General features: G+C 39.4%; 2 protein-coding genes across 3 annotated transcripts in view; one reads left to right on the top strand and one right to left on the bottom strand.

Moving 5' to 3' along the window:
- SLC44A5 (solute carrier family 44 member 5) overlaps window positions 1-7,045 on the bottom strand; it is a 68,709-nt gene extending 61,664 nt beyond the window's left edge. The window contains exon 1 of one of the 2 annotated variants that reach the window (XM_063406819.1): window positions 3,368-7,045. In XM_063406819.1, the coding sequence (XP_063262889.1) occupies window positions 3,368-3,386 (19 nt within the window). In that variant the 5' untranslated portion in view covers window positions 3,387-7,045. Of the gene's footprint in view, window positions 1-2,940 lie in introns of both variants that reach the window. The other variant, XM_063406818.1, reaches the window with a different exon arrangement.
- Window positions 7,046-10,077: 3,032 nt separating this feature from the next.
- On the top strand, window positions 10,078-25,041 carry ACADM (acyl-CoA dehydrogenase medium chain). Its single transcript, XM_063406820.1, has 12 exons — window positions 10,078-10,233; window positions 13,488-13,587; window positions 14,384-14,481; window positions 14,597-14,666; window positions 16,596-16,696; window positions 16,783-16,863; window positions 17,713-17,843; window positions 18,936-19,044; window positions 19,898-20,038; window positions 20,116-20,211; window positions 20,906-21,154; window positions 24,740-25,041. The coding sequence occupies exons 1-12, from the start codon at window positions 10,210-10,212 to the stop codon at window positions 24,809-24,811; spliced, it is 1,272 nt and encodes a 423-aa protein (XP_063262890.1). The 5' UTR covers window positions 10,078-10,209; the 3' UTR covers window positions 24,812-25,041.
- Window positions 25,042-25,150: the final 109 nt, after the last annotated feature.

Raw genomic sequence — 25,150 nt, 5'->3', positions numbered from 1 at the left:
TGTAAAACTAGAATGCTGGCAAAATCAGGTATGTCTCAAGCTCTGTAACTAGGTTCAGCAGATGTGCTCAAAGAGCAAATGATTTATAGGCACTGCAAAGCCTAGATGAAGTAGACCAAATTTACGTCAGAGAAGAAAAGCTTAAGCCATCTCAATCTGCATTTCACTATTTCCAACACTTCTGAGTATATTAAAATATTAATAAAGTGTTAAATTGAGTTTCATTTTTGATATGAACTTACCCCACTGGTACAAAATTTGAACCTCAGAAGGCAAAATGAATTACATACCACATGCACAAAGATTTACCAGCAGGAACCAGGGAAGCTTTATCTGCAGTGTCACAGCCAATAGCTTCCATATCGTATGACATTGTTGTGGTTAAATACCCATTTTCCTCAGTTTGAGGATGCCCTTTCTGCATGGTATATATGCATAACTGGAGGAAATTAGGAATGGTAAATGCAGGCCAAGTGACAAGAATGATCTCTTGATAGTAAGTGTCACAGTTCCTCAAAAGCTCTCCCAAGTGAAAAAGAACTCCCCCAGCTTGGGAACATAAACAAACCAAATTCTTCTTAGGAGAAACCTAACATGATCACAGCAGTAACTAGGAAATCACAATGATAAACTCAAGTTTTGGTTGCATCCATTGCTGGCAAAAAAAATCATACGTAAGCAGTTCTTCCTAGAGAAGATTTAAACATGCAGATATAAAAAAGCTAGATGAATTTGAGTTGGAAATAATAAATTGGGCCTGCTCAATGTTTCTTAAAATAGTGATAAAAGTTTTTGTTAAAGATGTCATCATCCCTTTGACCTTCAGTGTCCATTTGTAAGGTAAAACTGAACTGTAGTTCATTGCTACAGGAACTTTATGGGACAATCTCTGATTCTACAATGAAGTAAAAAATAATTTCAACATTCATTTCAACAGTCACATGACAGCAGTTAACACTGCAGTCACATGAAAGAAAAAGTACTGCTTCCCTTAAAAAAAAAGACCCCACTTGTAAACCATGCACTTGACTAATTTCTTCTAAAGAATCAGGTTGATGACAGAAATTAAAAATCTTTGAGAAGAATTTGCCTTTGTCATTTATAAATGCCGTCAGGAATTCTTGAGATTCCAAGGAAAGAAGTTTAGGACATTTATTCCTCTGAAAAATATACCTGGAGGCTAATAAATAACCAGTTGCTGGCAAAGACAACAAAGTCAAGAGAATAACTATTACAGCAACATAATTTAAAAGGAAAACCATATTCCATATGTCCAATTTGAAAATGCTGCACTTTCCATTTTATAAGTCCTTTAAATTATTTGATCTTACAATGGAAAGAACCTTCCTTCTTAACACAACAGTAGAGTAATTGCTCAAGATTTCTGCAAATGTAGTAACACAATGAACATTACCACTATTAATATCCATACATGTAAATGAACTAAAAGGAAGTAAGCACACCGATGAAACAGCTCAAACAGCAAAAATTCTACGATTTTTCAGAATGCTGCCTTCCTCCCTAAAGGTGAATAAAAAGATTCACCCTTTCTTACCCATGCAATATGCTTTCAAAATGAAGTTTAAAAGATTACTGTATTATGACAGTAAAACACTTAGTATTGCTCATCAAGACTTTACTAGAGTGTTCTTGCTTACAAACGGCAAATGAGGAAGCCTACAAAGCACTTACTGAACTCTATTTGAAAGTGGTTTTTTCCTTCCTGAAGACTGTGTTCCTGCTCTTCTTTCAGAATAATACTTCCACTCTTTCTGTCAGCAGTGCTGCGTATCTATGATTCTAGGCCTACACTCTCTCTGCAGTAACCTGCAAAACCATTTGAATTCCACAGGAGTGGAAAAAGATTCTCTCAGAAGTTAAATTATTTCAGACTCATCAATTTTTATTTCACCTTAGCTTTGTGGCTTGTCTTCCTTCCTTAAAGGCTTTTTTTTTTCATTTCCCTTTTTGGAAGGAAGCCAAGCCATGGACTTTTTTTTAGTCAGATCAAGGTTCAGACCATGGCAGTGAATTAAAAACCAGATTTTTCCAAGGTGTAAACAGGTCACACAGCATGTCTGTGGTACAGAGGCAAAGGCTGCTTTTACAGAGTCGCGTTTACCCTTTTGCCTAACTCGGCTCATTGCTGGAGGCCTTCAGGGCTCCTGGAGCAGCAGACCTGTCCTAAGGGGGTTTGCTCACTCTCTACGTTTGTTTTGCCATCGAAATCTCGCGCACACTGGAAGAGGAAATCGGCTTTGTAGCGACACCTTCAAATAGGCTAAGCAGCCTTGCAAACCCCGCGTCTCGCATCGCAAATACATCGTCTTCCAAAGAGCTATTAAAGCAGAGCCCAAACACCCAGGTGAAGTTCTGCCCCCGGTGACCTTCCCGCGGCGCCGGTTAGCAGGACCAGCGGGAAGCTCCCGCCACACGCGCCCCGAACACCAGCAGCCCGCAGGTATCGCCGCTCAGCGGGCTCCGCCCCCGCACACCGCTCCGAGCACCCCCCGGGCCCGCACAACGCTTCACGCATCCCACAGTCGAGTCGGCCCGGCCCGGCCCGGCCCGCGCACCTGCCGCCCGGCCCCTCTCTGCCCCAGAACGCGGACAAAGCGGCCACAACGCACCTGCTCCCGCGGCGGCGGAAGCTCCAGGTCTGCCCGCCCCCATCTCTGCGCCCACCGGCTCTTTTCCTGAACCGATCATCCTGCTTGCTCCAGGCCGGGCCAGGTACTCCGCGTCCCGAGGTCTACCTCCGACACGGAGGACCCTACGGCCACCGCGCCCCCGCATTCGCCAAGGGAAACAAACTCCGTTTGCCTCCGGCCGTCGCTGCCCGCCGGGCGGATCCGCGCTGTAAACAGGCCGGAGGGCAGTACAGGCGCCAGCCGCCCCCGCCCCAGCACTGGCGCTCGCCCCGCCGTGCCCAGCGCTCACCGTAGAGATGTGCGGAGGCTTCGCCCTTCCTCGCCATCGTCTCCCGGTGCCCTCCGCGCCGGCACTGCCGGGGCACAACCAGAGGCCCGGCACCTCCGCCCGCCGCTCAGCGCGTTCTTTGTTGCCGTGAAGGCATGAGAGGCGGCGGCGGCCGGGCAGCCTCCCGCTCCGCTCTGCCGCGGCCGCCCGCAGCACCGCCCGCACCCCACGCCCACCCTCCCGTCCCGCCGGCTCCGCGGCGACGCCTGCGCCGACCCGCGGGGGCGGTGCCGGTGCCCGGGTCGCGAGGAGGGAGGGTGCGGGCGGAGCGGCCGCGCCGAGGGCCGGCGAGGGGAGCCGGGACGGGTCGCGCTTCGCCAACTTCGCTTGGGCCCGGCGGCAACTTCGGCATTTGGCGAGAGCGGGGCCGGACTCGGCGAGGCCGTACCTGGCAGGGCGGTTTCCATCCTCCCGCACCAACCGCCGCTGGCCGTAGCTGCGTGTGCTGTCCGCCTGTGCCCGTGCCCTGCGCGGAGCCCGGAGATGTTGCCGCTGGTGGGAAGCGGCCGGCCGGCCCTGAAGCCGCTCGCCGCCCGCCCGGGCCCCGCCGGGAAGCACCTCCCTTGGCGGAGCTGTCCGTGCCGCCCGTGCTGAGCGCCGGGCCGGCCGGGCCGCTCTCGGTCAGCAGCCTCGTGCCCGGCAGCTGGCACGCGGGCCGAGGGCTGGAGAAGGGCGAAGCGTTCTCACGTGTTCATAGACAGCCGTGCGTCTGTCTCCCGACGGGGGGAAGTGTATTGGTTCTGGCTTGGGGCATTTTCATGATTCAGTCAAAAAAAAAACCCTTCAGTACTGAGAAATACGCATTTCTGGTCATAAACTGTCCTTCAGTTGACATCATGCGTTTTATCTGAATGGGGCAATGGCCACTTACGAGCAATTTGTCTGATTGCTGAGATTCTTTTACAGTCGTGACAGTACAAACCACTACAGCAAAAAGCCACTACATGCAGATGTCACAATGCTATTAGTCTGTTGTCACTAAGTCCAACACAGAGAGTACTTTGTAAGAGAAAACATTTTGAAATAACAGAAGTGCGCCTGTTGGCTATTAATTTTCAGACATGAACTTTAGAGGACAACTGACTTTCCAAGGCTGGCAAATAAAGGTACCCTTTCAAAAATTGGCTTAACACCTCAAAAGCACATGACTCAATTTATAAGTAAATTAATGTCCATAGATCATGGAAGTTGTTATGCTTGTGTGGAAATGTAAACCAATCATCTGTGCATTAGTAAGGGTATGTGCCTCTCACATAGGTGGTCCATGCATCATCAGGTCTTGTAGAGGTAGCTGCCTTAGCTAGTTTCAAGATAACTAAATCAGGCATATGTACGATCTTATCCATCCTCCTAGAGGTCTCAGTTCAGGCCAGTTGCTCCAATAATTCCTGAATTTCACATAGGTAGTTTTGCCTGCTAGTAGTGGAAATAGTGGGGGTAGAAATTCTCCACCCACCTGCACGCACACACAAATATATTGAATTGTTAGAACTTATGCTTTTAGATTTTCAAATGAGTACTTGCTTCCTTCAGTCATCCCACTTCATCAGAGTATTACCTGGGTAGAGGTTTATAATTCTGTGCACTGCTCGTGATCTACAAATTTAATGAGAGTTCCTTCTTAATGTCGTCCCCCTATCCTCTAGGCCACTTACCCAGCCTAGCTACCCAGGATGCCTGTGTTCCAGGAAATAGACCTTAAGTAAATACCTGATGTGGAAAAGGGTTTGTGATTTGAGGCAGGTTTACGTTGTGTTTTGTCACTTCCTACACTAATTAAAAATAAGTATACATGTTTTACTATAAAATTAGTGTCTACATTGTATCAATACATATTTACATGGTTAGGTTCTTGTATACTATTAAATGTTAGAATTAGTATGATCTTGCAGAGCCACAAACGGAGTTTTACAATATAAATGTTTATTAAAATCCCACCCACCATACCGTCACAGTGCTGCTCATATGGTACCTCACCTTTACTCAGCTTGGGCTGGCAGCGTTGTAACTTGGCTGTTCTGGGTTCTAACCTACAAGTGTTAAATTCATTTGAGAGAGATATGTTCACTACAACTGGTCTTCTGTTCACATCTGATTCTATAAGGAGAAATGTACCAAACAATGTATCTTGAGAATTTTTAGGCTGCTAAAGTGCCAGATGCAGCACGTTTAGTACAAAAATGTCCTAGGTACTTCCTTTACGCATGGCTAGGCCTACCTCTCTTCCTTAAGGATTTATTTGTTTATATTTCACGAAAGCAAAAGCCATGCTTGTCAAACTATTTGTTCCTTAAAGCAGTTAGTCCTGAAAAAGTCTCACCACATTTCAAAAAAACAAAAAAATAGGACAAGTGATTTTTACACTCAGGTGTGGTTCAAAAATGATCTTCTCAGGTTTCTGTCGACTTTCTGTTTCTTCAGAAAGTCAACAGAGAGCAAAATTATTACAGGATGCCACTGATTGTTTTTCATTTGTTCTCAAGCTCTGCACATCTGTCCCTTCTCTTTCCTTACAGTTCATGACTCACATTATCTTGATTTTAATTTTTCCCAGTAAATGTATTGCTTAAAAAAAACATGAAAAAAACTAAAGACATTTTTCACTACTAAACTGAAAAAGCTGGGCAAAAATCCCTAAACACCCACCCTGGGCCCTTCAACTAAACCCCAAGACAACACAAGACAAACTATAAAAATCACAAGAGCTTGCATCAAAAATTTAGAAAAAAATGTTGGGTTTAAGATGTTTCAAGTTACTATTGTATCAGGGATCAAAGAGAACCAAAACATGTCAAATTCTATTAAGAAGAAGTTGCCAGGCTTGTTGCATTGCACTACATCAAAAATTATTCTGCTTTAGAAATCATGAATCCAGGACCTACACCGTAAAAAAGTTTAGTGCAGTAACTTCAGTAATTTTTAATACATAGGTCATTGCAAAAAATTCCAGTTGCTTTCCATTTCTAAAACAGAAGTTCATTGACAAATGGTAAAATCTGGTTTGTTAACAATTAAAAAAAACAAACCTGTAAAACACTTTTAATTACTAATTAAAAAAAAAACCCAGTTCAGCCTAGAATACAGTTGCTAACTTCATGGGATAAGCATCCTGGTTCTGGCCAGGACAAGGTTAATTTCTGCAGTGGCCAGGACTCAAGAGGCTATTCTTTACCTCTCACCATTGTTGGGGTGGGCGGAAGGGGGCTGCTTCTAGGTGGAGCAGTCAGGATTAATAAGCATTTTGCATGTGAATCACTCTCTTTTGCACACTTTTATTATTATTGTTACAGTTACTGGTAATTTTTCTTATCTCATTGTTGTTTCCAGTAAATTGTTCTTAACTCATGATCTTTACCTTTTGTGTCTCCGGTTCTCCTTTCCAGCCTGCCATAGGGGGATGAGAAGGGGAAGAGGGAGTGAGCAGCAGCGTGGTTTGGAGAGTCACAGTGGGAGCTGTAAATCAGGTAGTACCATTCCTAAACTACAAAATTACAATGTCTTCAAACAACCCTATATTTAACATTATATAATACAATTTATACTTTTTTATCTTTAGTGGAAGAATATGGAAAAATATGGAATTTGCAGAAATGAAATTCAGAGATCAGGTTATGTCCTAGTTTGAAAGACACATGTCTGCTAGGGAAGGCAGAAGCCTCCCTTGGAATGGAGAATGTAAACCCCTCCCTCAAAATAATTATAATCTTGAAATTAAGGGGATCTCAGGCAAGGATATGAGGGTAGGCAAGAAAAAAGAGGTCAAGATTCCTGGACACACAAGCAGATGGTGGTAGTCCCTAGGACTGGACTCTAGTGATGACAGTGAATTCTCCCTGCAACAGCTTGACCCTGCTCCTTCCCATGCTGAGCGCAAGGGCAGCTGCCCCCCAGCCCCATCCTTTTTTCCTGCCCCTTAAAAACAATAGGTTATTGCATATTCATGAATTTCATACATGATTCAAACATTCCTTTTGACTTTGGGTGTTTCTGCTTAATTTCAACTGTTCTCTCCCACAATTCTATCTTGCAAATAAATCTTATGCCCCTTAAAGTCACAAGTCCCTTGATAACGGAGGTAATAAATTCTTCCTTTTGGAGTCTTCAGTGTCTTTCCTGTTATCTCTATCCAGAGAGGATGATGCGAGGAATTTCTTAATTGTCTCTCCCATTTTTTTGAGCTAGTTATAAAAAGCATTTTACATTACATAGTTTCTATATTAATATTATGCTATAGTCTAAAACCTATATTTATCACACTACTAAAATAGACTAAATGAATACAGCACAACCTTCCAATGTAAAACATATAGTATTCATTTTAATATTTGCAAAAAGCTGATCATACAATATGTATTTATAACAAATATTAATTAAGAAATATGACACAGTAGTAAGCATTTGAGAAAATTAAAAATGAAAGAGGTGCTGTATGAAATGCAAAAAAATCTAAGTACACCTTATGGAAATTTTTATCTATTGTCACTCCTTATGTAAATAAGTTTGAACCTCAAAGTTCTAGTAATTCAGGGTTTGATAGATAACCTTGCCCTCTTTCCTACCCCTCTATTTTCAAACACTTAGTAGACATGGAGCATCTGGGCTTTGAATTTTCTCCTCCAGATTGCTTTCAAAAAACTATGTTGACAACATATTGCCAAAAGAATTCTCATTTGTTTACCCAAGGAGATGTGAAGAGAGGTAGCAAGAAAACAATTTGAAGGAGAGAAGGTAAGCAAAGGTGCAGCTTCTTAAGTGCAAGCTGCATAGTGAGCAGCTGGTTTTAGTACCCTAACCCAGTTGCTCCTGTCATTTAGCAGAAATGTCCTGGAATACCTTTCTCTTGGCACCACGTACTATTTCCTTCCTTTTCCTGGAACAATTTCTGTTCTGTAACTGTTCTGGGTCTACAGCCCAGCAGATCACAGATGGTTAGCAGCTTTTTACTACAGAAGCTTGCTTCCATTAAGTATAGACATCTGTCTTCAGAAGCAAGTAGCAAATTTCACATGCAAAGATGTTTCTAGTGTAAGGCTAATCTGGACAACAGCAAATATTATGGTGTATTCCTGACTCAATTTCTTCAATTGGACAGTTTCAGACAACCACCTTCTCAGTGTCTGTCTACATGAACAGTTCAGGTGAGAAGTGTTGTTTTGAGGGGAGTCTCCAAGTTGTTCCCACTTACTGTGTCTTACTTGATTCACAGAGGGATCTCAAAGAACATGAATTGATTTTTGGATGAAATTGACTTGAAGACATGGTCTAGGAGTGTATCCAAAATGTTCCAGCCCCTTACTAGGGAACACTGTGTCAAGCCAGAAGTAAAAACACTCCAAAACAGTTTTTAGGTCTTGAATACAACATTTCACTGTATAAAACAACCAGCATTGTTCTGCATTACTTCCTGATGGCAAAATTCCCTCAGTGTAATGATTTATTTAATCTCCCTGCCTTAACAATGCCCTCAACCCCATTCAAAGCTGTCTCTTCACCTCAAAAAAAGAGTTTATTCACTGCTAAAGGCCTATGGATCCTAATCTCATGGGCATCTAGAAATAATGTTTCATTTCTGATCACTGTGATCATTGAAGAACTTCCTGCAGCTAGCAGCCATGCTCAGTGTATAGCATTCTTACAAATGTTTAATCATAATCAGTTCCCTGAAGTTGCTTGTTACCTATGACAGGATATACTACATACATCAGCTTTTCATACATACTCTGAACCCATCTACGCATCTTTAAAATTTTGATGTGTGCCATCTTAGACCATGCACAGTATAATCCAAGCCGCAAATCAAAAATCAAAACTCTCAAGCTTTCAAATGAGATTATGTATCTCCTTATATATCATCACAACGTAGTGTTGCGATGATAAATGAACAGACAAATACAAAGATATTGCATACGCACAAACCACACAAAGAGTTAAATAATATATACACAGAAAATGGGATGCTCAGTAATGAAATTCCCGCACAATATTCAGAAACATGACCTATGGAAGGTAACCCTATATGAAATGGAACACAAAATGCAGACTTTGAGTGCTGGTATTTAAAAGCTCCACTACAGCTTTACACTCCAAAGTTATGGTGTACTTGAAACAGGAACATACAGAATCTTCAAAAATACTTGAGCAACATAGTTATAAATGATGCTTATGTCTTTTACTCAATTACTCTTAAAGTACAGGGAAAAAATTCTACTGATATTAGAGTGAACAAGCAGCAGCCTATCCACTCAATCAAAGCTGCCTACATGCCTCCCCCCTTAGGTAATCACCTGCAATCACAACAGTATGAAGTCTATAAAACATTAAAATCATCTCCTTTCAGACAGTTGATAAATATGTCTGGAAATAACTTTTATGTGGCTAGTTTTCTATCAAACTGTTTCTTTGGTATTAACTACGAAATCAATACTGTCAACTGAAACAAAACAAGCAACTAAGAGCCAAACATAAAAAAGCAGTAATGATGCAAAAATATTTGTTGCATATTATTTGGTATTATGCAAAATAAAATGTTATTCAAAATCCAGCTTCCAGAAAAACACTTGATTTTGTTAATCGTGTTAAAATTTCCCACCAAATAAAGAATTCACAGAAAAATGAATGGCTGCTATTTTTCTTGAAATCCTTGCTTTAATAAACCCCTAAATAACACTGCTGTGAAATAGTTAAACAATATTCAAAAGCGTGTATTTTATGCACCGCAGATAATCTCCAAAAGCATTGCTTTTCCTTTAAAATACAGCCGGAATTAAGAACATTTATAAGAACAGTTTATGTAACTATCAACACAGTTGGTAACAACTCCCGGGCGCCAGGCCCAGTCACTCTCCAGTTCCTGGCACACCCCCGAAAGATGAGTTTATGATTCCCTGAGGCGCAGATTACAGTAAAAGTGCTTACACGGGCTTATCTGCTAACAGGTCAATGATGTAGGTTATGACACTCAGCAAACAGGCAGCAAAGTAGCCCGGCCTGGGGCACCGATACTGTCCGCGTTCGGAGCTCGGCGAATCGCAGGGCGCGGCTGCCCCCGCACGAGCGGGCGCAGGAATGGGAACCCGCCCGAAGCTCTCTTCGCGGGAGCAGAGCAAGGCGGGGCGGGGCGGTCGAGTCCAGGGTTTCCCCGGCCGCTAGGCTCAGTGGGCGGCCCGCTTGGCACCGCCCCGGTTGCCCGAGCACCGCCCGCCGAAGCCGCTGCCGGGCACTCCCGCCGAAATGGCTGCGCTGAGGGCGACGCGGGTGAGCGACCGGGGCGGGCGAATGCTCGGAGGACACAAGACCCGGGGAGAGGCATGGGACGGGACGGGACGGGACGGGACGGGACGGGACGGGACGGACCGAAGCGAACAGAACCGAGGCGCTGCCGGAGCTGGCGGCCAAGGAAGGGCCGATGGCCGGGGAAGGGCCGCGGGATCGCAGAGGGCGAAGGGCGGAAGAGGCAGGGCTAGCTCGGGTTCCGCCCGCCGCGACCGTCGGGACAGCTGCTGGCATGTAGGCTGCCCCGGTGGGGTGAGCTCGTGGGGCTGGAATTTGCCCGCTGTGCTGCTTTTCCTGCCTCGCGGTATCACCCGAGTGTATGGCCGTAATCATCACGCTTCGAACGGGTATTGCCATCTGATGTTCTTCAGTGGAGTTACTGCACAGCCCTGGGGTTCCTCATGCGGCAAAGGCCGCTTTGTTTCAAGTGCGTCTGGCACCTCCCATTTAACGACGGAGACGGCTTCAAAACACCGGAGTTAAGAGTCCAGGGTGTTTTATCCAATGCATTTCCTGTAGCATACACAGCTGTATTACCTATAGCAATTTTTTTAAAATATATGCGAAATATAATAGTTGATTTTCTAAAGTACAAACTTTCTACTGTATTGAACCACCAAATAACCTCACAGCTTCAAACTAGAAAATAAAAACTATTCAAAACACATTTAGCATTTACACATGCCTTTTTCTGGATTCCTCATATCCAGAGGCATTCATGAGTCTGAATTACTTGAAAGGCCCTTCACAGCTTCCTGACAACAGTGTTAGTTTGCCCCAAATTGATTCAGCTTCGCTACGGGTCCTAAGTGTTGCAGGTGAGAGTGAGGGAAGTCAGTGAGGGAAGAAGTCTCCATCTGAAGTATCTTATGGATCAAAAGTAATGTTTGAAGCAAAGGAAGCCCATAGGGAGGAAAATATTATTTCAAGTTCAGCCTCCTGACATGTTACCCCAGCAACAAACTGCTCCTGATAATTCATTTTTGCCCTGAGATACATGAGGGAGAATCAAGGTTAGTGACCCTTAGCTTACTGTTGTTCCACTGTTTTCTGTGATGTGCTTTTTTTCGAACAGGTTCTTTTGTCATTAAGGTAATAAAGAGATTGCATCACTTTTGTGAGTAGCCTTGTCATACCCTTTTTCTGACAGCACATTCTTCCAGTGTTAGTCTCGCTACACTGATGATCACAGTTGTAATTGCGACAGTTTATACAATAGTGCAAGGAAATGCAGTAGGAGTTGCATCCGAACATCACTAGCAGTAGTTGGTCACTGAATCTAACTGTTCCTCAGAGTCAAGCAACAGGGAAGTTGACAAGTAGACAGATGGTCACCCAAATTCTTACATGTAGCAAACCCTCATCCTTTGTTACCTGATAAGTCATGCTGCTTCCAGCTGTGAATCCCATCTGTCCATATTTGTTTGTAGGGTTATTGTTGAGTTTTTCCAGAGTAATCCTCAGTGTTACCTTGCATACTGTACCACAATAGACCTAAGTTCACCGGTTTTAATTTTACAGCTTCTTTCATATAGGCCATCACTTTTAGCATTAGTTTGAATCCAGTACATTTCCAAGCGTATGTAAAACCTTTTGGTGGCAAAGCTATGTATTAGTCTATCAAGGGCTGCTCCTTAAAAAAGGAAAAGAAAAAAAAATTACAATAACCGGACTTTTTTTCAACCTCATCTTGTCTTTTTTCCAGATAAAATAAGGTGTAAGTAATTCTGAAGAATCAAGGTCTTTCTAGATTTTTGTGATATTGTTCTGGTTTTTAATATGAGAGGTAGCAGTAACAGAAAACTTAGCAAGATACTGTTTTCGTATTGTTTCTAAAAACTTGGAATTAATAATATATTACTTTGTGCAAAATGCAATCCTGAACTATTAATAAATTGACATTAGCAGCACAGTATGCAAATATGTCATAGCCTCTTCCTCTTCTGTGCCTAGCAGTAGTCCTTCTGCATTTCTTCACCTTTGAATTTTATAGATGTTTTCAGTATCCTCTGGAAATACTTTCTTCACTGTGTTGATACCTATTATTGGCAGTATTCCTCATGCTTATGCTGTGTTAATAACCATCTATCATACACCATTATTATTTTTAAGAGCACAGTTTATCTACTGTAACATTTTTGAAGCTACTTGTTGCCTATCCAGCTGTGTAACTTTCTGTAATGTCCTTGTCTTCTAGAGTTCCCAGTAAAATGCACGTGGTATTCTTTGCCTTACTATCAATAATTCAATTTTTTTAATGCTAGGAAATAAGTGACTGCTCTGATCACAATTTGAAAAAAGAAGTCTACATTTTCACAGAAGAAGATCAAGAAGAAGCCTTTCCTTAGTGTTTAGGGAAATATGGGTTTGCAATATTGATTTGGGTCATCCTAAAAATTGTCCAATTACATATTTTTCACTAATTTCCAAACATTTGATATTCATAGGGTTTACTCTTGAAGAGAGTAAACCATCCTCTTAAAACAAATTCAGACATGTTTTTGCACAGTGTTAAGACATTCTGAAAATAGCTGCAGCAACAATATTTGGGGCTCTAAACGAAAAAAAAAGCAGAGAAAGTATTTACAATGAAAAAGAATAAATTTGTGATAAGTATTAGGAGGAAAAATAAACTTCAGATAGTCTGCAGTGTTCTGTCCTATTTGGAGGATAATAATAATCACCAAGTGGCAGTGGCAGCAGCTTATTAAAGAAAGCAGAGATTAGTCTAGGACATTATAAAAATATTCTGATATATTGGCTAATAGGTTGGTTGTTTTTAAAATCTTGCTAAATCTGCATGTAGGTAAACACTGAGTAATAGGATATTCACTAGAGGGCCAGAAAATGAAGTTTGATGAGTGTGTGTGTGTATAAATGAAAGAAATATATATTGCTGTGTCTCTGAACAAAAATTTTAATTATGCTTAATAATTTTTAAATACTCAATTGCATTGAAATACTGAAAAGTGCATACAGCAGTTCACTCACCCTTGGTCCTGTTAAAGCCTGAGACTCCTAGTAGAGGTGTCAGTTCATGTAAGTGCTGCGTGCCATAGGAGCAAAACACAAAGCAGCCAGTAATTCTTTTATCACTGTAGTAATTGTATTATACTTGATGTGATACTGTTTCTAAAGAGGGAGTCTACATTTAAAGTTGTGCTGCAGATACGTTTGTAGCTTTAGAAGGCTTTGTGCTGTAAAGAGTTTACACCTCATGTTCTTTTCTTCTTTAGCAAATGCTTCAGACTATCGCAGGGCATGGATGGAGGTCCTGTTCTAGTAAACCTGCACAAAACTTACATGTAGGCAAACCTGGAGCTGGCTTTAGCTTTGGTAAGTAGTACAGTTTTTGAAAGAAATGTAACAGTAACGGGCAATTGCAGAGTTAAAAAGAAATAATACCCTATTTTGTAGTTTACCATGATTTTAAAATGAAGGTGTTTCTCCTAAATATATTTCTATTTAAAAAATAGTTTGAAAACCAAAGTGACTTTATCCTCAACGGAGGCAGGGCAGGTATGTGTGTAGTGTTCTTAAGATTTTCTTCTTTTTTTAACTCATGTCTGTCTTAAGGTTTTTTTTTAATTGCCAAAGTGTCTTAGCTTTGAATACTTACCTCATATTGGTGTTTTCAATGTTACAGTACCTAAATGTAGTCATAGTTGAACTTGGTTATCAAGAAATGTAAAAAAATTCATCTTCATCTTGGCATACTGTATGTAATATATACAAGTAAATTTAGAGGATCAGAGCTAGATGTTTCAAACTGAAGAGTCAGGATCCTTGGGCAACCTCTGTCTTTTTATGCATTTAATTAACACAGCATTCTTCTTGCTTCTTTTGGTAATATGTTTTATTTTACACAGTGCTCACCACCTAGTTTTCAGTATTTTGTGGATAATTTCATCAGATGTAAGTGCATGTAGGGGTTGATCAGAGAACAATGGAGGTTTTCTCCTAGGAGCAAGAGGAACCTGAGCTTTTTTGCTTCCTGGAGAGCCCCAAATACTGGTGGTTTGGGTTGTCCTGGATAGATGCTCTTATTTCTTTTTTACTGTAGTCTTGACAACTGGCAAAATAAAATACAGCACAAGATTTATGGTCTTGTTCTCTTCCTATTTTAAAATAGAACTTACTGATGAACAGAAAGAGTTTCAAGCTACTGCTCGTAAATTTGCTGTGGAGGAAATTATTCCTGTTGCTGCACAATATGACAAAACTGGAGAGGTAAATCCATAGTGTAAGGGAAAAAATGGGAAAAACACACTTTTTATCTTAACCTGCATAAAATTAAGTTTTAGTTGTGGTGAATTAGAAGGTGATTTTTCCATGTCTGTTTCAGTATCCTGTTCCACTTATAAAGCGGGCTTGGGAGCTTGGTCTTATGAATTCACACATACCAGAAAGCTGTGGTAAGTAAACATTCTTTTTAATCTGCAAAATGAAACAATGAAAAGACATTAGATGAGATTCCTGTGTGTAATTATGGATTCTGTACCAAATAAATAGTCACATACTTGAAGCATCTAAATTTAATCAGTAGGCAGGTTGACATATACAAGTGTGTTACTAGGTATGCTTGTAATCAGGAGACAAATTAGACAGATTATGGTTTAGTAATTTATGACCAAATTTTTCTACCATGATTACAGCTGCCTAATGTTCCCCTGGTGCACTGTCAGCTGATTAGGCAGAGAATTTAGAAGGTCTTGTTTTGTTCTAGTCTGTGATACAGGCTGGAGCAGTTCAGGAGTATATCCCAGAAGGAGAGTTTTTCAGTTTAGATTAAGTGAAGTACGGCAGAGTCCTGGCTCATATGATGTATGAGTGATACAGACAAACATGATATGCTAGAGAAGGGTTTTAGTGAAAGGAACTAATGCCTCATAAAATCATTAGAGTTCTCTGAAGCAGCTAATAAATATGTGAACAAAGGATTGCTGGTTGATAGGGAATGCTTGAACTTCTAAAATAACTTTTAAAAATCATCAGGTTTCATACTGGCAAAATTAGCAGCACAGTCTTGCTATGTCTTGTGTTATTTGGGATGTCTATAAATAAACTGGAAAAGGGCATAAATGCCAAGGTGATAGAGTTTGCTGATAATACTAAATTAATCGCCATAGAAAAGATAATCTGTTTCAGAGAGTTGCAAGAAAATGTCATGAAAGAGAGTGAGCATTAAAATGGCAATGCAATTCCAAAAAGAAAAAGTGATGCATGTGTGAAGGGAAAGAAGCAGTCTGAAGTTCACAGTGAGAAGGTATACAGTGCACTAGATACTGCCTCTCAGAAAAGACATCTTCGGATCCTATGAACATAATTCTCAGAATTGGTCAGAACTGTAAAATCTAAAGTCAAGAGGGACCCTTAAGGGAATGAAGAAAAAAGCAGAAGGCATAATTATGCCGCTTCCTGAATCCAAATTGCATTTGCCTCTTTCATGCATTATATAGTCAGATCCTTCCATCTCGAGAGAGTATTGGGGAAATGGAGAAGGTTTCTAAAAGGATGACGAAGATTATAAAAGTTTTATCTTCTGTGTGAGATGTAAATTCTATAGGAAAAATTACTAAAATAGTGTCATGGGAGAGTGTGAAAAGGGATTGATGGTTCACTGTCCCTTTCAATATAACTAGAAGGCATCAAATTATTGTCAGCAGATGGTAGATTCAAAACAAGTGAAAGGAGATGGTTCTGTATGCAGTGTGGAGTTAACTTGCAACTTATTGCCCCTGTAGTATATAGGTGCTGAAATTTTACATAGATTCAAAAGAGACTGCACAAATTAATGTAACAGATGTCTGTCAGGGGTTGGCATAACAAAGATACCAAACAGAATTTTTTTTTTGACCAAGGAAGTCACCTGAAAGTTCAGGAAAATATTTCTGAGGTAGTTGTTATTGTATTTGTATGTCGTGTTGGCCAGCTTCCCACAGTGTTGGCTTCTGTCAGAAACAGATTACTGCATTGGTTGTCTACTAATACAGACGCTGTCTTGTTCTCAAATGCTTTTGGCTCAGGAGCCCTTTCTCTGCCTCCTAGGAACTCAAATCTTGAATGTACAGTAGTAAAAAAATTTGAGTGGTACATTCTTGCCACTTTGTGCAAGTTGTCCCACAGTAATCAAACAATAACTCTGGACACAACGATACATAATTTTCAAATCACCCGTTACTCTTCTGACAAAGATTTATTTTAAATGCTTACGTGAGAATACCTAACCAAACACAGTACGCAATTATATCTGTGTGGAAGAATACATTTTTGTTAATAATTTGTAAATCACTAATATTAATATAATTTAAATCCACTGGAGTAACTTAAATACTTCAATGTAGGTGGCCTTGGCCTTGGCAGTTTTGAAGCGTGCCTTATTACAGAAGAGTTAGCTTATGGATGTACAGGGGTTCAGACTGCCATTGAAGCTAACTCCCTAGGGGTAAGTTCTGTGTTTTCTTACATCCCTTAAACTACAATCTCTGCACTTGAAAGAGCCAGATTAATGGTCTAAATATTTTCTTTCAGCAAATGCCAGTTATCATTGCAGGAAATGAGCATCAGCAGAAAAAATACTTAGGAAGAATGACAGAGGAACCAATGATGTGTGTAAGTATAACTGCTGTACTGTAGAATGTTTCTAAACCATATTTAACAGTATTAGTCCCTTTTTTCTTTTTTTTTTTCCTCTTTTTTTTGCAATTTCTTTCCCCTTGAACACTTACATGTACTCACAACTTAGCCCTTTCTGATTTGTATGTAAACAGTGACATTTACTGAAAGTTAGCAAATACCTAATGAGATATATCCGTTAAGCAAATGGAAGATACTACTTGGAAAATCATCCCCATCCTAAGTCACTTACCAAAAATTAATAGTTTTTATTTTCCTTTCAAGAAGGGTTGTAGACATTTAAGAAAAATACAAGGTTTATGTAAGGAGACCCTTAACTTGGAATGAAACTCTATTTGTGACCTTAAATATTACATAAAGCAGTACTTGTTGCATAGAAAGAAGCAAAGATTTGTGTGCAATGTATCTAAATCTACAACTAAGCCTCCTAAATTGAAGGACTTAGTAAACATAAAACATTACTCAGTGCTCTTATTTTCAGACTTCAAAGATCCTCACCTTTCACATCAGAATTTTTGAAGCCTGAGGAAGTAATAACTTAGGGGTTACAGAATGTTTCTGAGTAAAAGCCAATTTTATGTATTATTATGGATTTATAAAGAAAATTAACTCTTATTCGACCAGCTCTCTGCAGGGGGGGGGTGCTGTGTGTTGGGTTGTTTGGGGGTTTTATTGGGGGGTTTTGTTTATTCGGTGTTTGGATTTTACCATGCAATTCATTTAAATCTTTGACAACTAGTTTGATGCACATAATCTGCATTAATTTGTAATTTACTAAAGATAGAACTTTTATTCCCCAAGATTTCACATCTTAATTTCTTTTAGGCTTACTGTGTAACAGAGCCTGGAGCAGGCTCTGATGTGGCTGGTATAAAAACAAAGGCTGAGAAGAAAGGAGATGAATATGTTATTAACGGTCAGAAGATGTGGATCACAAATGGGGGGAAAGCAAACTGGTATGTTAACTGGTGTCACAGTTCTATGCTGTTATGTAGGGGCTTTACCCCACCCCTCCAACCTCAGTTAAATTCTTTAAAGACCTATCCTTTAAAGACCTGTCCTTCAGATACAAATCTGAATGTTCCCTGTGTTTCAGCAGACTACGTTTTAATCTCTGCCCAGTTTATCAGGATAGCTATCAGGAAAGCATATGTAAATGCAGTCTCGCGCTGTGCAAAGCTAAAAAGGAAAATGAGTGATGACATCGTGACTCCACACTCATGAATGGCCTCTTGAATCTTGCAGCTATTAAAATTAAATGTGATTCTACTAGAAACACCTCTTACTCCTAATGAAGCTAGAAACGCTGTTAGATCGTAGCGTTACTTTTTGTTTTCTGAAAAGAAGACATTTTCCATCTGTCAAAAATTGCAGATATGGCCGTGTTGTCTGGAGCGTGCTATTACAATGTAAACCTCTTAAATCATGTCTTACATCACACTGATTCACAACATGGAAATTTTCTTGAATTGAAGTGGAAGAAACTTTATACACTTACCCAAAACCTGAATTTTCTAGTTATTATCTTGTTGAAACCAGACCCACCAAAGACTATCATATTTCCTTTGACGTTACTGAATACCATGAAAGTGATTTACAGCTGTTTGATTTCTAAAAGAAATACTTATTTACAACTTACACTTAGAAAAATAAAATCAAGGTCTTTGAAATCAGGTGATAACTCCCACATCAAAGAATGTTTGTCCTAAGCATTAATTTTCATGTAAATGCTATGAATAGGTTTCTTTTGTACTATTTGGGAAGCTGTTAATATCATAAAGATTTAAAATACATGGAAAAGGTAGGGAATGTTTGCATGTTGACCTGAATAATTCTATTCAATTTTATGAAATCTTAAAATTTTGAAACTTCTACTCTCTTGCTCCCTGTCCTTTTATTTGCAGGATGGGCAAGAAAGAAAGGTTGTTAACTCACAAACAGAATTTATTATATGGTAGAAATGCACATAAAAATGTTTAAAGTGCTAGATAAATATATCTTGTTAATTGTGAGGATAAACTGCATCCATCTGCTTTGTTTTACACTAGGTATTTTTTGCTAGCACGTACCAATCCAGATCCAAAAGCTCCTGCAAGCAAAGCCTTTACTGGATTCATTGTGGAAGCAGATAGCCCAGGGATCCAAATTGGAAGAAAGGTGAAGACTTGTAACAAGTATTTCTTGTTCGACAAGCCAGGAATTATTGTTCAGTTCTAAACCAATAATAAAACAAATGTACCACTAAAGAAAAAAGACTGTTGCACAACTGAACAGTTTTACATGCTTACATACAATCATCTTTTTGTTTTCACAACATAGAGGAACTATTCATAAAACATAATTTTAAAGCTATTAATTCAGAAAAGGAATTATTCAGAATGGTCTAAAGTAAGATGACTACTTTGAATGGCTGCAAAAGAATCTTTGAGAACTACTGTATTGGCAAGTGCCAATAAATAAGAAGTAGTATGCCTTGAAAGAATAAGAAGCAAGTTGGACAATTCTGACTGTAAATACACACATAGTGAGTTTTAATTTTAGCTCGTGCTGGTCAAAGAAGAGGCCTTAGAGATACTGATGCTGGTTCTCTCTTTACAAAAATGTGCTACTTTTAATAGTAGGTGAAACTGAATGTTGAACATTAGGCAAGAAATCTGAAAACTTCAAAAGCTCATTTATCTATTCACTTGTAGTACACCTGTACTTCCTGCATATTAGATTCTTTTCTTTTTCCACTTGCATCTCAAAGATTGTTGAACTAGAAGAAGACAAGAAGGCTGATTACAGCAACAGAACTAATTTCATATAAGGAGAAAGTAAACTGCCCAGCTTAGACAAGGGCATGCTTGTCTGCCAGTACAAAATTAGTATTTGTCTTGTATGTGGTAATTTTTAGATTAAGTGTTTTGGGGAAGAAAAACTATATGCTTTGAGTCAATAAAAGAATGAAAACCTATTGTACCTTTGAATAATCCAATTTAATAGCACATCTGTAAATTTCCCACTTCAGGAAATTAATATGGGTCAACGCTGCTCAGATACAAGAGGCATTGTCTTTGAAGATGTGAGAGTCCCAAAAGAAAATGTATTGATAGCCGAAGGAGCTGGCTTTAAAATCGCAATGGGAGCTTTTGATAAGACCAGACCACCTGTAAGTATCAGAAAAAAATTGGTTATAAAATATAGCAGGGATTTCTGATCTTTTATTCTGGCCTGTATTCAATTTAGGTAGCAGCTGGTGCTGTTGGATTAGCAAAAAGAGCCCTTGATGAAGCTACCAGATACGCTTTGGAGAGAAAAACCTTTGGGAAACCAATTGTTGAAGTAAGTGTGGGGGCAGACAATATAATAGAAGCTTATGTTTTCATACCAGATGTACTGCTACTGGTTTTTCAAGGTTATTCCTTGATATTTATATTTCCTTAATTTTTGTATTATACCTCTGCCATTTTGTGGTTTCCAAGTATGTACGTTGCACCATAAGTAAACTTAGCTATGTGGTAACTTCAAGAATCTTTGGTAATTTATCAATGATAGTATTAAAAGCACAAAGAAAACTCTGCCCAGAAACTCAGAACTTACATACCAGCAAGGCATGCTTAAGTTCTTCAGTGCTAATAAAGAGGGATTTTCAGGAAAGCAGAAAAAATCTGAGGTATGTGAAACAAGACATATAGTATTACTGCCAGTAGAATACATTGCCCATCATGCTGCTTATCAGTTTTGAAAAAATATGAATAAACAGCAAGGTAAATACCAGTCTCATAAATAGGAAAGAACAACTTCAACTGTTGTTTAATCAGTATTTAATCCCTATGACTAAATGGATTTGGAAATCAAAAACTTAAGAGTATAATTCAACATACATTTATGAGAGTGTGATGCCTATTCTGTAGAACTTCCCTTGTATAACTTACTAAGTTTTTTGAAAAAAATCACTGTATTAAGGAGATTATATTTTTCTTGGATGTCGCAGAATTTTAAGCAGGCAATATTAACCTAGTTTATTTCATCATAGCACCAAGCAGTGTCTTTCTTGCTTGCTGAAATGGCAATGAAAGTTGAACTCGCTAGGATGGCTTACCAGAGAGCTGCATGGGAAGTCGATGCCGGTCGCAGGAATACCTACTATGCTTCAATTGCGAAGGCATTTGCTGGTGACATTGCAAACCAAGTAGCTGCAGATGCAGTACAGATTTTTGGAGGAAATGGTTTTAATACTGAATATCCTGTGGAAAAACTAATGAGAGATGCTAAAATCTACCAGGTAAGTAATAGAGAATGTGATAATGCATAGATTTTATACAGAATAAACTAATGGCTACTTACTTCAAATCATGATGTACACATATTAAACAAATAATTTTAGAATGAAAGCAGTAATCCTTCTATTTAAAGAAAGAGTCATTCAAATCAGGAAATTACTTCCATACAAAAGTCACTGCATTTGATGAAAACTGAAATCGCATACGAGAAACAAGGTACGTTGTGTGGTTTTGGAGGTTTTTTTCCCTAATGTGGTAACTCATTGCAATTCTTGGATTCTAAATTTTGAAATTTTTGAACTCTTGGGGAAAAAATCCTGATCAAAATACCAAGTATTTTGCTTGCTTTGGTATCCCATAAGTAGAAGTGGTTTACATATCATACCGTTCTTGAAAACCTTCAGAGATGCAAATCTTCTGACCATCTATCTGTATCCTGGATTGATGTCTGCTTATAGTTTAGCTGTCTTCTTAGCCTGAACACTAAAGGAGTTTCTTACCCCAATGACTTGTGAGGGAAGATGGTGGTTTTTATTTGGTTGGGGTTTTTGTTTTTATTTTCCGTTAAACTTTCTGTTTGAAACTTTGGTATTATAAAGCTGTGTAGAATGCTGTGGCTGAGGTAGCACCAGTATTGAGTATCATGGTGTTGTAGTTTAATCCCAGCTGGCAACTAAGTTGCCACAGAGCTGCTCAGTCGCTTCTCCCTGCTCCAGAGGGATGGTGGAGAGAACTGGAAAAAAAAAGGCAAATCTCATGCATTAAGAATAAGAACAATTTAATAATAGAAATAAAGTAAATGATAATAATAAAAAGGAGAGACAGATAGGAATAGAACATAAGAAGAACAAGTGGTGCACAAAAAAGTTGTTGACCACCTGGGGACCAATGCCCACCCCATCCACCCACAGCAATCAGCACCCTCCTGGTCAACTCCCCCTAAGTTTATATACTGGGCATGACTCTCTGTGGCATGAAATACCCTTTGGCCATTCCAGGTCAGCACTCCTGGCCATGCTCCCTCCCAGCTTTTTGTGCACCTCCTCACTGGCAGATCACAGGAAACTGAAAAGTCCTGGATTTGGAGTAAGCACTACAGAGCAAGAACTGAAACACCAACATGTTACCAACACTATTCTCACAAAACGCAGCACTGGACCAGCTACTAGGAAAAATATTAACCTTATCCTAGCTGACACATGTAAAATGATTACCCTGCTTGTGTTGTATCAACAGAAGTCTGACCCAACCTAGAGTGATTATCTGGTTTTTTTAATAACAAGACCCTTTTGTACTCATGTTTAGCCCATAGTTTGCTGTAATCCTCGGGTTTTTTTTCTGCAGTGTTACTGTCAAGAAATTATTCCATGTCATGTTGTAATTAGTATATTGGCATATACTATGCTACAATTCCTCGTTCAGCGAGAATATTTCAATTGCATTCAGCAAAACCAGTAATCTTTATTGACATCTAGCACTAACAGAGACTAGATAAAACATATCAAAATAGACGGTATCAAGAAACAGACACAGAACATGACTTATAATGATTGTTAGCTATAACACCTGCCATTCCATAGACTCTAGGTAGTTAATATTTGTCATACAGCTGACTTCAAAAGGCGAACTATTATTGCCACTAGCCAAGAATTTATTTTTCTCAGTTTATGGAAAGACAACTGCTGTGCTGGAATCTAAAGGTCCCTATAAGTAACTTCACTTCTGTGAGTGAGGAAATGAATGACTAATTGAACATTATGATTGGGATTTTTTTTCTGTCAGGTTGCATGCTTTTTTAGAGAATGATGGTGCGAGTGTTGAAACTCAGATTCATTGAGATTGATTTGACAGAATCCCATTATTACTTAGGTTTTTTCATTACAGTGATCCAAATGCATGGCTAAGTAGGCTTGTTTTTGTAATTAATCAGATTTAGTATTAATTTTTGATGACTGTCAGTTCCATTTCATCCCCTAAAGAATTCAGGAAAGAATATTATCTTGCAATTATTTTGTCCATGTCTCTTGATTATATCTTGCACTTCACTGTGCTTTGCTGTATTACTACTCAATTCCAGATGGTATATACTTTTGGCCATACGGTGCATGCAGAAAAAAGTGATTTTTCCACTTGTCTTTCATATGTTTGATTTTTTTCGGTATTACATTATCCTTTTATTGTGTTTACGGATAACAATTTTAGATGTCCTTACTGTGCCCTAGTTTTGTCTGGCTATAGATCTAGGCTACTTTGGTAGAAACTCTTAGGTCTGGAAACTCCTAAATTTGGGAAACTTCCTTTCTTTAATTGTCAAGGAATCTTGAAACTATTTCAGCGTATAAACCAAAACCTTTCCTGTAATTACTTAAGATGATTGTGAGTTGTGATGTCTTTACACTTGAATTCCATGGCTGTCTTCATCAGCAAGTGCAAATTCAGTGCAATAGGAGCGGTTCAGTAGATTGCAGGAACAGCTACCAAGACCCTGACAGCTATGCTCTAAGCAGTTTGAGCAGGCTGAGTTCACAGCAAGCCTGTTTGGTCCCTTGGAATGTAAGTCCCTGATAGGCATGCAGTTGTTAGGGTCCAGGTGCAGGCTTGGACCATTATGGCTTTCTTAGGGATTGGTGAATCTTTAGTATAGAGAGAAAGCAGAGCTTCCATTTCAGTTGGTTTCAGAAGGCACCTAGTATTCACAAAACACAGTCTGCTCTCTGGACTGGATCAACATGGGGTAAGCAGCAGCAGAGAATTCACCTTGGTAATCAACAGCTTGTTCTGAACAAGAACACTAATGTGAACACAGGTTATAGCATTCTTATTTTTTAAATGCTCTTTAAGGATCCTGGAAAGACTGTTCCTATAAGTGGATTTGCATGATTTTCAGCAATTTGCAAAACCAAGTTCTGGCAGAACTGGGAGCTGAAACATTAAGACCTCTAAACTATGTTGCCTCAGCCCTTGCATTACAGTGCAGTATGCCTGTGAAGCATATGTCCTCCTTTGACATTGGAACCTCATAGGTGCTTTTTTGTCTATTTTTGACTTTGCTGCCAGCAAAGTAAAAGAACAGAGGGATAATGCAGACTGTTTCTAGAAGAAAATGCAAGAATAAAGAAAAGCACAAACAAAACTGTATGGGATAGAGTTCTAGTTAACAAGAAGCAATGGAAACAAATGGATCAGAGACAACATATGGTATGACCTTGAAAGGCTAATCAGAGAAAACACTTAAGGACAAGTAATCTCTTCCCTTCTACCCATGATTTCAGATCCTGCTTTCAAAAATCTAAATCATGTATTTTCTTCCTCAAATAAGAGGAATGTTGTCATCTATTTTCATGAGAGCCCTACTGACTTTAGATAAGAGCACCTGAGAGAACAAGACTTTCTCAGTATGTTCTATGAGTTACATTTCATTTAGCCCACTGTCATTATTCTGTCACACTGGAATTTTCTCTGGTTTTTTCTGTCTTCCTGCACATCCTAATCCACACTGGATTAGTGCCGTAGAGGTTTACAAATGTACACCTGTTAAAATCTTTTTAAAATCCACCCAGTAACGTTATTGCAATTTTTCTTTTCAGATTTATGAGGGAACTGCTCAGATTCAAAGGATGATCATAGCTCGTGAACATGTTGGCAAATTTAAGGCTTAAAAATATATAAAGTGCATCTGGCACTCCTATAGTGTTCTGTGTTCTTAACGGAAAAAGACTTTAGTGTGTTTCTCAATAGAATTAAAAAGGGATGAAGAAAAAAATTCCTTCAAAATATTTTTATTCTGTTCATTATTATGCACTGATTCTATTCTCACTATGAAATAAGATAATCAGAATGTAATTTTTGACAGTCAATGCTGCATTTTAATAAAATATTTTTAAGAGAAGTGTGGTTGGTTTGTATTCATCTTGTCATATCACTTACACTGAACAACTAACCCAAAATATAATTTCCAAAGTATGTTAATAGCCCCATTTCAGTTTCTCTATGCTCTT

The sequence above is a fragment of the Prinia subflava genome, chromosome 10, assembly GCF_021018805.1.
Source record: "Prinia subflava isolate CZ2003 ecotype Zambia chromosome 10, Cam_Psub_1.2, whole genome shotgun sequence".
NCBI lineage: Eukaryota > Metazoa > Chordata > Aves > Passeriformes > Cisticolidae > Prinia > Prinia subflava.
This window is presented reverse-complemented; position numbering and strand designations above follow the sequence as displayed.

Bases quoted from the DNA above. Each gene is read 5' to 3' on its own strand.
- ACADM (XM_063406820.1), top strand. From the start codon at position 10,210: ATGGCTGCGCTGAGGGCGACGCGG. The intron at 14,482-14,596 runs GTAAATCCATAG...TGTCTGTTTCAG, and splicing joins AATATGACAAAACTGGAGAG to TATCCTGTTCCACTTATAAA. The intron at 20,039-20,115 runs GTAAGTATCAGA...TATTCAATTTAG, and splicing joins TTGATAAGACCAGACCACCT to GTAGCAGCTGGTGCTGTTGG.